The 14,494-nt window shown below is 37.4% G+C and overlaps 1 protein-coding gene across 1 annotated transcript in view; it reads right to left on the reverse strand.

The window, feature by feature from the left end:
• CDYL2 (chromodomain Y like 2) overlaps nt 1-14,494 on the reverse strand; it is a 59,141-nt gene that overhangs the window by 10,786 nt on the left and 33,861 nt on the right. The window contains exons 3-4 of the mRNA XM_057372523.1: nt 8,557-8,774; nt 1,864-2,036 (exon numbers count right to left, since the gene is read on the reverse strand). Of these exons, the coding sequence (XP_057228506.1) occupies nt 1,864-2,036; nt 8,557-8,774 (391 nt within the window). The remainder of the gene's footprint in view (nt 1-1,863; nt 2,037-8,556; nt 8,775-14,494) is intronic.

Here is a 14,494-nt window from a genome sequence, read left to right on the forward strand (position 1 = left end):
TTCATTACAAACGCCGCCGGCGTGGCTGAGGACACGGCACCAATGAATAAATGAACCATTCATGGCAGAGGAGACGTGGTGGGGACTGAAACTTCAGCTGGAGCTTGTGACTGGTATATGAGAGCCACGCTCTGGAAAGTGGAAACACATGGTAACCAAGATTTCAATTTCATTTTGATAGAAGTCTAASTTGATGTAAAGCAGTGGAGGCAGAGATCCGTGGATGTGTTTTAGGACATCCAAACCACTGAAAAAGCAATGGACATTCTTTTCTTCTCTTATTACAGTGTATTTTCCATGAGTTGAGTCCTTTGTTCACAGRAGCACAGAGAGTGCTAAATGGAAAACGTAGGGTATTGTTTCCAGAAGTACAATAAAAAAATCTATTTTCAGTGGGCCTGAAGCCGACATTCTTGACAAGGAGCAGWACATTGTACCAGTATTTCAAGAGTGTTGTCTGAGTCCAAGGGTGAAAAAACTGACTATCAGTCTGGTTTATACTCATTTAAATGTTAAATTGATAAGTATACCTGTATATTAGATATGTGCAAGTAAATGTAAACATATATAACAATACCTATCTGCACAATTTTTACAAGAATAATATTAAATTTGCATCTTTTGGTGGACTGTAAGTGTGCCTGTTTTCAGACAAGAGTAGTGATTTTCTTCCCTCACTTTTTTTATTTTGGTTCCACATTGTTACAAAACTCTCACATTTATAATATAAAATTAGAATGTGTCCTTCAAAGGGTTTCTCTTTTAAAAAGTATCACCTATGGTATGTGAGCATAGTTAGGGTCTTATAAACAGATTGTAACTTACTACATTTAAGAAGTGTGTTTTAAATTCTTTCAAAATAATTGCTACTTTGAGAAATTCTAATTTGAGAAATTCAAAAGTTTTAAACCAAGAATCCAAACTGATCTGCAGTAGTTGTAGCCAAGAAAATTGGTGGTTAGTATATATTTTGTAATAACTAAACCTGATCTTATTTTATACTAATAAATCCCAAGTAGAGATTTGTTGTTATAAAAAAAAAATCAATATTCCTTCATAGAATTGTTGCATAAAGTTTTAAAGCTCTCAGAAGAATTATATTTATTTGTCGGAAATGGGGGAGGAAAAAAACGGGACCAAATCCTCTCCTGATACAGACTGGGGAAATACCATTGGTTTTAGTGGAATAATGTTGATTTATACTGGAAAATCTACCTKGTGGATAATGGAATATTTGGTGATGTGTTGTGCAGATTGATTTGCAGACTGCATGTCATAAACCCTGGAATTCTATTAAGGTGATGTGATACGTATATATATGTATATATAAAAGGAAAGTCACATTTTAGTTACAAAAATAAAACTACATTTACATATATATTAAGTAATTCAAATTYAAGAAGAAGAGTGGAGACCCTTCTAGTAAGGTTCTGAAATACAGTGGCAGACTGCTAWTTCAACAGAATATGAGTAAGCTGTGGATTCCCATTTGGATTGAAATTCATTAAAATGATGAACATTAAAACAAGTAAAAGATCTGCCTTTCAGGAACCACTTTAGAACATGAAGCAATACTGAATTTGGAAAAACAACGGAGTTGTATTTGAATTTGGAGGAATGATTTGAAATATTAAATACAGAGAACTGGAATAAAATAAATCCCTATGGATATTAGCACTGGAATAAATGTGCTTGCTTTTCTAATACAGAAAGGTCCAAGTTTATTTTTACTAAACAAATTTGCAGGACTATAATTCGAATGCAATCAACATTTAAATATACAACAYTTTTGGACCTGATAAATATCTTTATAATCACACACTGCATTTCATAATTTAGAGATCATAGGTAAGCTTGGGTCACCTTATAGCTTCTGCAATCCTAGTGCTTTCCTTTCTTCTGTCATTGGATAACCTGCCAATTAAATATGAGTAATCTAGGCCACTACAGAATACACTTCCCACTGCGCTGAGAAGTAAGAGTTTACTGTCATCAGCTGATGCATTGCACAATGCTCTCCGAACTTCCTTCATGATCTGTGGATAAAGAAAAGTAAACAATTCGACATGCATGCCGTGGCAATATCATTTCCCTACTTTTACAAACCTTATTGATTTTGAGAGACTTAATTTTTGGGCACTATTAATACATCAATTGTATATAATTTTAATATACTTCGAATTATAACACTGAGAGTTTGCAAAATATTTTCTACTTGGCAGTGCTTTGTTGATTTTTTACTAACTCAAAGAGGTTTTAGGACTTGGCTGTTCTTTGTTGTATGGGAAATTCTACCCAGCTTATGCTAATTGATTGCAATTTAAAATTTCCAATAGCACGTTTTTATTTTTGTTGTGTACATTCAGTGTACATCACTGTATCCTGGGGAACATGTTTATCACAGCAAAAGCCTATTATTAACCTCAACAGCTTGTAAGCAAAATCTGTAAACCCCAGTTTTCAATTCTTCAACTACTTTGGTTCATATGATTTAACCAGAGCAAAGCAGGACAAGATGACATCATAAACATCAACACGACAAACATATTATTCCTTTTTCTGTAGTCAGTGATATTTTTATAGTTTACAAAAGTTAAAGCAAAAAAGTCCCTTGAAAAAGAGACATTTTGAYTCTGTTTTACAACTGGATCAAGCTATTAATTGCACCATAAATCAAACCTAATCAAAATCTGTATAKAACTGAGCTGCTGGTATTGTAGGAAAATGGCCTTTCACCGGAGCAGAGAATTGTTTTCTAATGATTTTTGAAAGGAAATATTATTTCATAAACATATGATGGGTAACTTCTTGTTTGGTCACAACTGAATGTGGTTTGTGAGCTGTAACTCATTTCAGCCCCCTCTTCTCTGTAGTGATTGCTCCTCACTGCAAGGGCCACGATTTCATCTACTGTGACACCTCCTATCCTTAATCATACCCATGAGTCCAAGTATTTCCTATGGACAGGGTCCTGCTGACTYAAATTTTTCTCTTTTGCACTGAAAGATTTGCTGTTGGTGTAAATTTAGGTAAGAGAGAACTAAATGAAACTGGGGATTTAAATAGAGTTTCCACATGAGAGAAACCCAAGATTTTTAGCCTGTGATTATTTCTGTTCACTACTTTCTGTTTCCAAAACTTCTTTAGATCCCTGAAGTGTCTTGTTTAAGAAATGTCCCCAAACACTGAAGTTTTGTTGATGCCACCTGAGGTTGCCTTTTAACAGAAATCCTGTGGATTTGCTGCTTGCTCTATGGGTTTGTTTAAAAGTGAGAATCACTGGCTGGGACTGGGCATGAGAGAGCAGGTGGTGAACTTTTAGATGCTTCACTTCTGCAAGAGCACTTCAGAACACATGTAATACTAAGTGTGTGACAGTGGGTGGAAGTGAAGTAATTAAAAGCTGAAGAATTTGGAAGTGTATTTGAAATTCTTATGCAGGTACAAAAATGTCATCAGCAATTTTAGGAGCACTGTTTATTCTGAGAGTCTCASAGGCTGTCTCAGACCTCAGCTGGAAGAAACACAGCAACACTGCACATATAATGGGGAAACAAAGGGGAAAAGCCTCAAAAAACACTGTTCAGTGCTGAAAGAGAAACTTAAGAATGTGGTAGATATTAAAATTTAAAAGTATATGTGTTTTGATTTTCCTAGTTCCACATGARTGCAATGTTGTCCTCTTAATTCACYTGAARAGATCTCACAATCTGCTCTTTCTTAGGGCGAATGTATAAATAATATCAGGGAATAGCAGTTAAACATTTTTCTGTCCAGTGAGGAATGTTGGACTAAATACTATGATACTCCATTCTGCAAGTTTTTTTATTATTCCCCTTCCTCTGGTGGTATTTGCCTATGTGCCACCTCTTTGCTGTTACCAGTGCTTTCCTTCCTTCCCACACATCATTACTGTTACAAACCTGCCTCTTTTTTATCTCACCCCTCACTGATCTGGATGACTAAAGCCAGCTAAAARCCATCCAAATTTTTGAGCAGAGGTTACACTTCTTGTAGGAAAAAACAGTGTTCTGTCATCACTGCTTTTCAGTGTTCTGGAGAGGATGACATTGAAAGTCTGTTATTAGGATCAGTTTCTCAGATATGGTTAAAAGTGGGAAGGATTTGCTTAATATTTTTGAGCAGAAGGGRAAATTTAGTTCCCCTGCTCCACTARTTYCTACCAAAAGAAACCARGAAACCATTAYRTATYAGCATTTTCAGGCTCCAARATGTGTATTTTTTTCTAAACAGCTCAAAGTTTATCATTAATTTATCATCCAAAGGTGCTTGGAGGCTCACTGGAATCCAGCAMTGCCAGCCAAGCCCATTCTCACTCCTGTGGTCTATGCCATGGTTCCTTTGCTGGTGCAGTCCAAAATTCCCTGAGTCCCCTTTTCACTSAGCCTGCTGCTGCTTCTGGGAGCCTTGGCTTTCCCATGGATTATCTGGGCATGGGCATTTCTCTACAGCTATTTACAGAAAAGCTATGAGCAAGAAAATAATGATAAAAGAGCTGGTCTGTCTGCAGGGTTGCAGACCTGTGTATTAAACTGCAGTACTGTAAAATAAATATAATTTTAGTTCAGAACTGCTCTCTGTTTCTAAGGACAAACTTCTGTTTGATGTGGTGGTGAATTCAGTTTTCAAATACAGAGATATAAACTGTCTTTAGTTATATTTCTTTGTCAGATTCCATATTTTTTTTCTTTCTTCCATAGTCCTTAAACCTTTCCCCATTTTGCTATAACTATGGCATTTGTCCAATTAAATTTTATTTTCTCTAGTGGACCAGATCTAATACTACTATTTCCAGATCTCCTTAGCAATATTCTCCAGATCCGTGCTTTTATTAATTAGCTTTTTAATGGCCTTCTGGGTAATTTTCAGTTGTGGGGACAGTATTTCTATTTGAATACATTTGCTGAAAATTTCTGATGAATTATTTACAGAACAGTATGGGCCAGTTATTTAGGTTATGATAATTGATTGGATTGTAAATTTAGACCAGGCCTAGTGCTTCACTAACTGTTTTATTGAAACCAAAATATATAATAAAATTATCACCTTCTCAGAAGTTGCTTATATTTTTAATCCTGTCAAGAAAATGATCTGGTTACATCTTGAACAGGACATCTTATATTGCAAAACAAACAAACTGGTTAAAAMCTTCATTAAACTTCTAAGAGCTTATTTTAATGCCTTTTGCTGGATGTAGGAAATTTCCAAAGGCATTTGGTGCCCTTTGCTTTCCATCATGCTTACAYTGGGAAAATCAAAGAGCTTGGAATTTATCACTGTAATTACACAAAGTATCTTGAACAGAAGCCTCTTGTTCACATAAACAGAARTACTAGTTAAAAAAGTTAACTTCTCTGAATCTCTGAGGACTCACTGTGGTATTCTTAAAGGTAATTATTCTGTAAATGTTACAGTAAACTCAAATTTTAAAGCCATTCTGTTGTTCTTAGAACCTCTTGCCCACTTGTGCCTTTTTACATAAATAAACTTTGTGTTACTGACTGTGCAAACGGACTCCGAGTCCTTTCTGTCCAGCACCTAAAAGACTTGGGAACCTCTAAAACTGCAGGCACAAATACTGGCCCAAACCACAATTTACTTTTGTGTGAGAGCAGAAACACAGAGAACAGTAATCTTGTACCTTCTTTTTTATTATTTCAAGTTAGGAAAAGTGAAGGCAAACCAGTGCTCCAAAATGCACCTGGCAGAACATTAAACCCTGTAATTCACATGGCCAGAAATYTGAAACCTGATTCTTGTGCATGAGAAGGTACTTGAGGTAGTTCTGTCACTCTTTGATGGAAACAAACCCAGGCTGTTTAGAGAATGTTTTGCTTTTAATTCAGGGGAATATTAACTCCTAGCTCTGTTAATAGTGTTAAATAAAAACAGCAGATGGGTCCATTTAGTCTGAAACAGAATTTGGATCCTTGAGATGTGCTGAGTTAAAACAGCAGCAGCATCACTGGAGAAAGAGCTTCAGAAGCAGCAAWAGTCCCACAAGAAGAAATGGAATTTATAATAATGAAATATTTCACAAATGCATTTAAAAAACAAATTTTAAACGTAGCAAGCCTAAACTACTGAAATAAGAACAAGCTGTGCTGTTTCATGACACTGTCTTGGAAGTTTTATAAGGTCTTGTAAAAAATAAGAAAGAATTTCTATAGTGCCCTGAACAATTTTGTAGAAAAAACTCAATTACTAAAGAGGCACTGAGCCAACTTCAATCAGTGCAAAGGCTGCTGGAAAGAGCATTGGCACATTTCATGCTAAAATCACCTGTACAAATAGGGTTACAAATAATATGGGATGAAGAGTCAGGTAGACTTCTTTCTTTTTTTTTTTCTTTTTTTATTTTGTATAAATAAGTTCTTTATTATTTTAATTCAATTAGCATAAACAATAGAGTCCAATGGTTGAACACAACTATTAAATTTCATCTGAAGATTCTGATAAAGCACAAAGGGAAGCASAGCTGCTGATGGGTGAGAGGAATTTTATATAAGCTTGAGTTTAAAAGTTTAAAATTATTGCAGTGCACACSTTTTTTTTCCTTAATGTAGATGGCYGGGTATAATCAGGCCACTATTYAACCACATTAAGTAGACCTGCTCTGAATAAATTATTCATTTGCTATTTGSCAAACATAATTTACTGAATGTCTAACAAAGCCTGAAGTTAGCATTTCTTTACACAAAATGAAGCATACTTTCTTCATTTTGTAGGAATTGTGTGTTTGTACTTTGCATTCACTGGGATAAAAGCATCAAAAYCGAAAATCCTCTAAACCTCCCTAAAACACTTTGTCAGTTTGTCTCACCTATGGGTGACAAACTGCAGGGACAAGTCATTCAACACTTTCCTCCTTTCAGTTCCTTGCGTTTTTGCTGTAATTGCCAGCAAGAAGTGAAATTGCCAATCCTGGAGGTGCTGGGTTTGTGTGTGAATGACCATGGGCAGCAGCCTGGACTGAGGCCAAAGAAGCCATTTCATGTTTACAGTCATGAGTCTTCCAAGGGCAAGAGCCTGCCAYTGCTTTTGGCCTGGATGAAGTTTAAACAGACAATCTCCATGTGGAGAACTCATTACCTGATTAATTCCTGACCATCCTGGTCAGCAAAGTGGTTTTCTAAAATGTATTTCCTGGTTTTCAAGTGAACTTCAATAAAGGCTCTAGAAATAGTCTACACTGGTGATGCAGGCAGAGGACTATTACATGYTTATCATTTATTCTTCTACAGAGGTGGGTTCCTGACATATTGAAAACTTTCAAAGGATGAAATGGATTGGTTTGGCAGATCCAAAGAGCCTGAATTAATCCCCTGTTTGGAACAGCACAGCCAGAAATGCAAAGGTATGTCTGTTCTGATGGAATGCAGTAAGTCCATGATTTCATATTTTTTCAGGCCCTTGAGCTCCTTCATTTAAATTACTTACAGTATCAATTAGTGGTAATTAAGACAGAGATGGATTTAATGCAATCTAATGCATCTTAAGGAATTAGTGTTGAAAGCAAGTGTTTGGTGTTCTGTGGTAATTACSAAGATAGTCCTTCTAAATATTAGTTTAAAAATGAGGAGTGATAAATGAGGAGTATATAAATAATATTAGTTTAAATGAGGAGTGATATGTACCACCCATTTTAGCCATTTAATATCACTCAATGTATTAACTGCCCACATGTATGTGTGCATTTGGGAAGGGGACTCAAATTGAGGACCCATCATACCTGCCAGTTGTAGGTAATTAACTTCAAAGTTACTCATTTTCTTACTGAATRAAAAGATTCCTCAAAGCTACTATCTACTCTTCCCTCAGGTGGTGCTCAAACTGGTATTTCATACACTCTGATCTTGAAGGTGCTGTGTAGGATGGAGCTGTGCTGGAGTGTCTGGAGGCAGAAAAAGCTCCTCAGCCCTTCCAGTGATCCATGGGMTAGTACAACCTGCAAGTCTGAGGCTACCCTTGCGTGCATAATGTTTGGAATAAGGGAATTCATTTCTATCTTTTATATGTTGTATGACTTTCTGCAATTCAGCTGAGGATAGAGCCCCTAATTGGTTAAGATTTCATAAATAAGGATTCGTACAATGGCTCAGAGAAAAAGTAATTAGGGATCAACATAGAATTTAGAATGGCTCAGGATATAGACTGAAATTCTCTATATGCAATGGGAGCACTATTTAAATTAGTAAAAGGAAGGAGACCAGATTTCTCCTAAGGATAGTAAGTATCAGTAACTTCAACATGTGAAAAGCTGCTTCACACAACTCCATGCTGGAAATACTGATTCTGCCATTCCTTTCTTTACTAATTTTTGTTTTCTGACATGTGAATTAAAATTTAATTTCCATTGCATTCTTTTTGATACGAATCCCAAGTGTGAAAAAGTTAGATATGTCTGTACTCCAGATTTATTTTCTAAGATCATCAATTAGAAAAAAACACATAAAATCAAATTAAAGTGCAGTATTTACAAGATAACCTGCACATTAGGATGGCTTTCTTTGGTTTTTAGGGCTAAATACTTACCTCTGGGGTSAGTGCATTGTTCTCTGAAGTCTGACTTGACAGCAAAATATGTGTGAAACCATCTTCTTTCCGGACTACAATGTCCCTGAAGCGGCAGTTACTTTCATTTTGTCGCACGCTGTATCTCAGTCTCTTATCGAAGACATAATCTTTCTCTCCATCAAGTTTCCTTTTCACAGTGCTGTGTAGATTCAAGCTTCCATTGGCCAGGGAAGAGCCTGGCAGATGAAAAGAATCGAAACATAATTACYTCTATACCATCAAAGAAATGGAGTGATACTCTCTTTTAGCTTCAACAAAAATAAATAAATATAAAATGATACTATAAAATAAATAAAAAAATGTGCCTGGCTAGTCAAATGTGGCCTCAAGCCATTGTTCTAATTCTGTACTYCAACGTGCAGAACTTTTTGTTCTCTGATCAGACAACCTCTAGACCCAATGAACTGATGCCATTTTGGAGAGTATCCAGCAGCAGGGAAAAAAGAGAACTATGAGAAGAAAGATATGATTCCTCCTTAAAAACAAGTGAGAATAATAATRAGCCAGTTTTTAAAGACAGTTTATTCTGACTTACACTGTGTATGAACTGCTGAAACCATTCCTTTGCTGATGTTTGCAGTGTTTCTGTAATAGGCAATAGATGATGATTGGTAACAGTGTGAGCGGGGTGTTGAAGGAGCTTTACAAGATTTGTATGCAATAATCCTTTTCTAATTACAGATGTTTCACACTATTGCCATTAAAAATAAAGCACAGACAGGTTGTTGAGGGATAGAGATTAAAGACACTATTTTTTGTTTAAACAGACACCAGCCCACAATGCACCATTTTTAAGAAAGGCCAAGAGAGAGCCGAATGAAAACACCTTTGTTTGTTCTGTTCTTTACTCCTGCCAAAGCTGACCTGTTCCAGCTCCTGGTTTCAAATAGCCAGGAATTTTTAAAGGGCAGACAACATGAATATTAGAACACAGATCTAAATTTTACAGTWTAAGTGACCACTATCCAACTAAAAATGCTCTGTTGGGATATAACTAAACAGTGAATTTGTGACAGATGACTCTAAACTGAAATCAGTTACCCTCATTTTGGATTAGCTATGTTTCAGCCTGATGCTTACGTAGGTAACTGATCTGTCTGACACCTCACAGTTGGCAGTGGCCTGTGGAATTGTTCACAGTGTGTGAAATCCTGCATGTGCATTGCAGTTAGGAGATGGGATGTGAAAATACAGGCAGTGCCCAGCAGTGTGTGACCGGGTCTCATGTGCTGTGTGTGTGTGTGTACTCACACACCTACACACCGGGATCCACCCTGGACCAGGAGTCTGTTCAGAAACTCAGAAAGATCTTCTTTGTTGAATTAAGAGATAACATCTAAAGCATTGCCTGGGTTATACTGAATAGAGGATTTACCTGGTGCAATGAAAACATTGCCAAATTCCATTAGATCATCACTTAAAAAAAAGTMATTTGAAATCAGAAGAGTTTGAAATTTGTTTTCTTGACAAAAAGTATCTACAAGTGCAGAGATTATCATGTGCTTGACCTTTAAATGTTATGAATAATTTCCTATGGCACATTTCTTCTTTTCCATAAGGTTTAACTGCTGCATCTATTTTGACATATATTCTTACAAACAGAAATCARCTTGTGAAATGACTAATGGAACACCAGTGTCATTGGGAATAATATAGTGAAACTAATTAACTATTTGAGTGAGTCAGGCTATTAAATATTGCATTTTAATCTACTCAATCCTTAACATCTTGCTGGACCAAGCAATAAACTACTTAAATGTGATGAGTTAAAACTCCCCCAAAAAATTGTAAAGGACTTACAAAATCAGACGCACAAATGCCCATTGAATGGAAGGTGTGTCAGACTAACTGTRCTGATTATCTACCTAGTGTGGAAGATTATGCCACATCTATTTTATATATAAATGGTAAGACAAAAGTAGAAGATTCTTTCACTCAGATAATCCATCTCAACAAAAYCAATTTTCTTTTGGGTTTGTTTTATTCTTCTTTATTCATGTATTCAGTTTGTGAATGAACAGATGATGTAAGAAACTATAGATCTTACCACAATATTTTAACTATCTGGACGCCAGCTGAAAGAAATTTAACCAGAAGAAAGATCTAAATTAAATATGAGACAAATCTAGACGGAAAAGTGTAATTTCCAAGAGTGGCTCATTAACAGAACAGTATGCAGTGAGTGGTTTGTTGYTTCCGTGTCTCCAGTGCATCCCTGTAATCCTGTTTAATCCGATAAACTGGAGAAAAYGATCAGCACCATCTAAAGACAACACTGATGTGAAACCAGGCCAATTTAACAGTTTGCTGCATGGAGGTGGTGGAGCTCCTGAAGGTTTGCTCTGGAACCACTGGAGCCATTGGGATATTCCCTCAACAGTCAGCACCTGCTCAATGCACACAATGGTAGCAGCATCTGAGTATGTCAAGGTGAAAAATGACTGTGACAGGCAAAAAGAGACATTCAAAGACTCRAAGCAATTTATGCTGCACATGAATCAAATTAAGGATGTCACAATTTAACTAAGGAAGCTTTAGATACATTTAAGTATGGTTTACTGGCTTAGTAGAAAGTAAGTATTTGATWCTCAGTCTAAGTACTGAAAGAAAACAGAATGGGAGAAAATACTCTTTCTTTTAGTGGGAGTTTAATGTAATTATTACCTTGATTTTAATCAGTTGTAGAACTTGTAGAATACCTAAACCAGCATTTATATTTATAAGAAACGTCAATGCTTTTTTTTTAAGGGAACCTAAGATATCCCCAGACCACCGGGGCATGCAGTAATCCTTCTCCAAGAATGGCAGTAAAGGATGCTATTTAAGGAGAAAATGCAAGCTTGGTTGCTTTCTGCAGTGCTTTCCCATAATATCATCCCTAAGTGTTGTATAGAAATATGAGAGGGCTCATCCCTCCTGTTTCCTTCAGTGTTTGCTCGTGGACCTTTTCATGGATTTCTCTAATCCCCCTTTGAGCCTGTTGATGCTGTCTGTCTCCACAGYTTCCTGTGGTATGACTTTGAGAAGTTGGGTAGCCACTACACAGAGAAGAATTTTCTTTCATCTGTGCTTTTATCTGATGTTCCACCAGTTTCAGTGAGTGGTCCCCAGTTCTGCTATCGAGGGATTTCATGAGCAACAGTTCTGCATTTAGTAAATCTGAGGCCTTGATGGTTTTGTAAACTTTGATCATGCTCCCCCTCAGCCACCCCYTCTCCTTTACTGAAGCCTCTTTTATTCCAGTAATCCTCTGTGCATCTTCTACACTACTCCACCACTGCCCAAGGTTCTGAGACTGAGGCTCCATTATATCAGGCACTGCAGAAAACCCATTTGAAATTTATATTCTAAAAAGCTGAGGCAGACAAAGAGTGGGAAAGAAAAGAAAGATCGCAACGAACTCAGTGCTTTGGGGAACTCAGAGCTCCACGTCTTCCACTGCTTTTGCACGCTAGCAGAGGACACCTCAAGCTGCTKTTATTTTCAGATACATCTTTTCTGATGTTCCATCAGAGCCAGTTTAATGGTGCAGTCCCTGTGCCAACACCCTCCACAGCAATCCCAGAACTGGCATGAGCAGTCACACCATGAACTGACCTGGCTGAAAACTCACCCTGCAAAAGTGGTTAATTTTCAAACAGATAAGGTTCACCCTGTAGCCTCAAGAGTACTAAAACTGGTGCAGAGGGAGGGATGGGAATAACCAWGAGGATGTCATGGGAATGAGAGCTGGACTGCTGCTTTTATTAGCAGTATGCATTTATGCTGAATGAAAAGGATGATGGAGCTGAGGCTTTAATTTTTCTGGCTGAAATAAGCCATGCTTCCTCAGTCTCCCTGGGAAAGCAGCCTGGTATTCCTCAGTCTTCCCAAGCCTTTAACTGCCTCTTTTCTGTCTTTTTTTTTTTTTTCTTTTTTTTTTTGTGGGTAATGGTTAATACTGTACATACTTAAAAGCTGTGTTCTGTTGATAATTTACTAATAATTTCAGACTTCTGCAGCTAAGGGAGCATCTGTAAGATATCTAAAAGCAATGAGCTTTTATCCAAACTAAGAGCAAGCATGTTTGCTTGTCTTTTACTGCCAGTGTTCTTTCAGAATAAATAAAACAGAATAAGCTAAAAAACCAAGAGGAAGCAGTGACTAAGTCACAGAGAGTATTTAAATCAAGGGCACCATGAGACTACAAAGATTTTTGTAATGGAGAAAAACARTGGTTAGTGATACATGACAGGCAGAAATTCTACAGCAGATGGTACAGAAATAGAGCGATGTAGAAAAAGGAAAGAGAAAATTAAAAGGGGATATTTTTGATGCTGTCAAGAAACTTGACAAAACAATCACTCTCAATTACAATATCTGGAGAGAAACAGAATTGTGATAACAGAAGACAACAAATATCATCAGAAAGAACAGTACTGTTAGCTCCTRGGAGCATCAGTGGATGCTCTTCACAGAGTTTTTCAWMRTTTTCCAAWYTGCAGACCCTTAAATTACTGTSAGTAAGGATGATTCTGCTCCCCTWATGGCAGGAYGTGTAGAAGGTAGAAGASARTTTTTGCTGTTAAAGATCTRTCCCAACYTCCACAAGGTCCMAGGCCTCCACTGGGGTGCATTTAKCATTTTGTGCACACAMCKGGAGTTACACACTCATCCTTCTGGGAGATGGATGGGAAAAAGCTTCCTGGTGAGAGTTTTGTCTAGAGGTTGAAGAAGAAACACTTGCACCCAAGTGGATTTATACACAAAACCAAACACTGATGGAAGTTCATTGAAGGAGTCATCAAAAGCTGCTTTTCAAATAGCTGTTATTTGTTTGAACAGAACTGGCAYGGACAGACAAACAAAAAACTATTATTTGATTACTTCTAGTTTAAACATTACTGTCTATATTGCTTGGTTCAACGCACTGGTGGTTAAACATTATTACAATATGAAACAATTGGTTCAGGTTGATGGTTTTGGAGACTTTCAAGCATAGGCCCATAATGGKAGCGGAGCTGGGTTTTCAAATTGCAGGGAATTTTTGACTTTTCCAAATCTAGGCTTCATCTCAAGACAAACCTAAAATTTCTATACACATTTTCTGTGCTGTCTTACACTTAGCTGTGAAATGAGTCTGACATTCATTTGGGTTCCACACAAGCAATCTCAAAGCTGACACAAACGTCTGCTTCCTCAGATTCCGAACGGGGCTGCCCAGGAGCCACAGCTTCTGGGAGCCAAACCAGGTYCTCCAGGCTCTCTCTTTGTTCCACAGCTAGTGCCTGGGAGCCCTGCGAGTGCTGATGGAGCATGCCAGCCTTTCAACTTCCAGACTCAGTGGCAGACTGCCTGAAACCTCTGGCATAGCTGGCTGCCTCCAAGCTAAACGTGGGAGTCCTGCCAAGCAGACTGCCACATTGCTCCCGGTCCCCAGGGACACAGCCTTAGGACCTTGGCTCACATTTGGAGAAAGTTTTGAAACCCAAGATGTTTGGAACAAAATTTCTGTTCTTCAACAAATTGGGAATTTTTCTCTGAAACTTTCTTCATTTGTAATTTGTAAAATTTCAGCCCGGGTTTTTGGGTGGCGTTGATCCCAATTAAAGTGAGTTTCTGTGATAATAATGGCCACAAGGCAGAATCACACTGGCATCCTCTGTGTGAGTGTGAACACTGAGGGATTCAAGGAAATTGCTGGACTTGGTGAGGAGCAGTGCAAGTTTCTTCCACTTGACATTTCAGACCTCTGTATCAGGAAATGTGGCTTCTCTCAAGCTTGCAGGGCAATATTAAGAAAAAAACTAGTAATTTGATTTTGACCCTTCTTCACCAGTTTCTGTCTGCTCTTACTCTGGCATTCTCATCTCTCCTTTTTGTAGTTTCCTCCACTCTGCCTGTGCTGGGTATCACA

Source organism: Malurus melanocephalus, unplaced genomic scaffold (assembly GCF_030028575.1).
Source record: "Malurus melanocephalus ecotype Western Australia unplaced genomic scaffold, MMel_1.1 scaffold_173, whole genome shotgun sequence".
NCBI lineage: Eukaryota > Metazoa > Chordata > Aves > Passeriformes > Maluridae > Malurus > Malurus melanocephalus.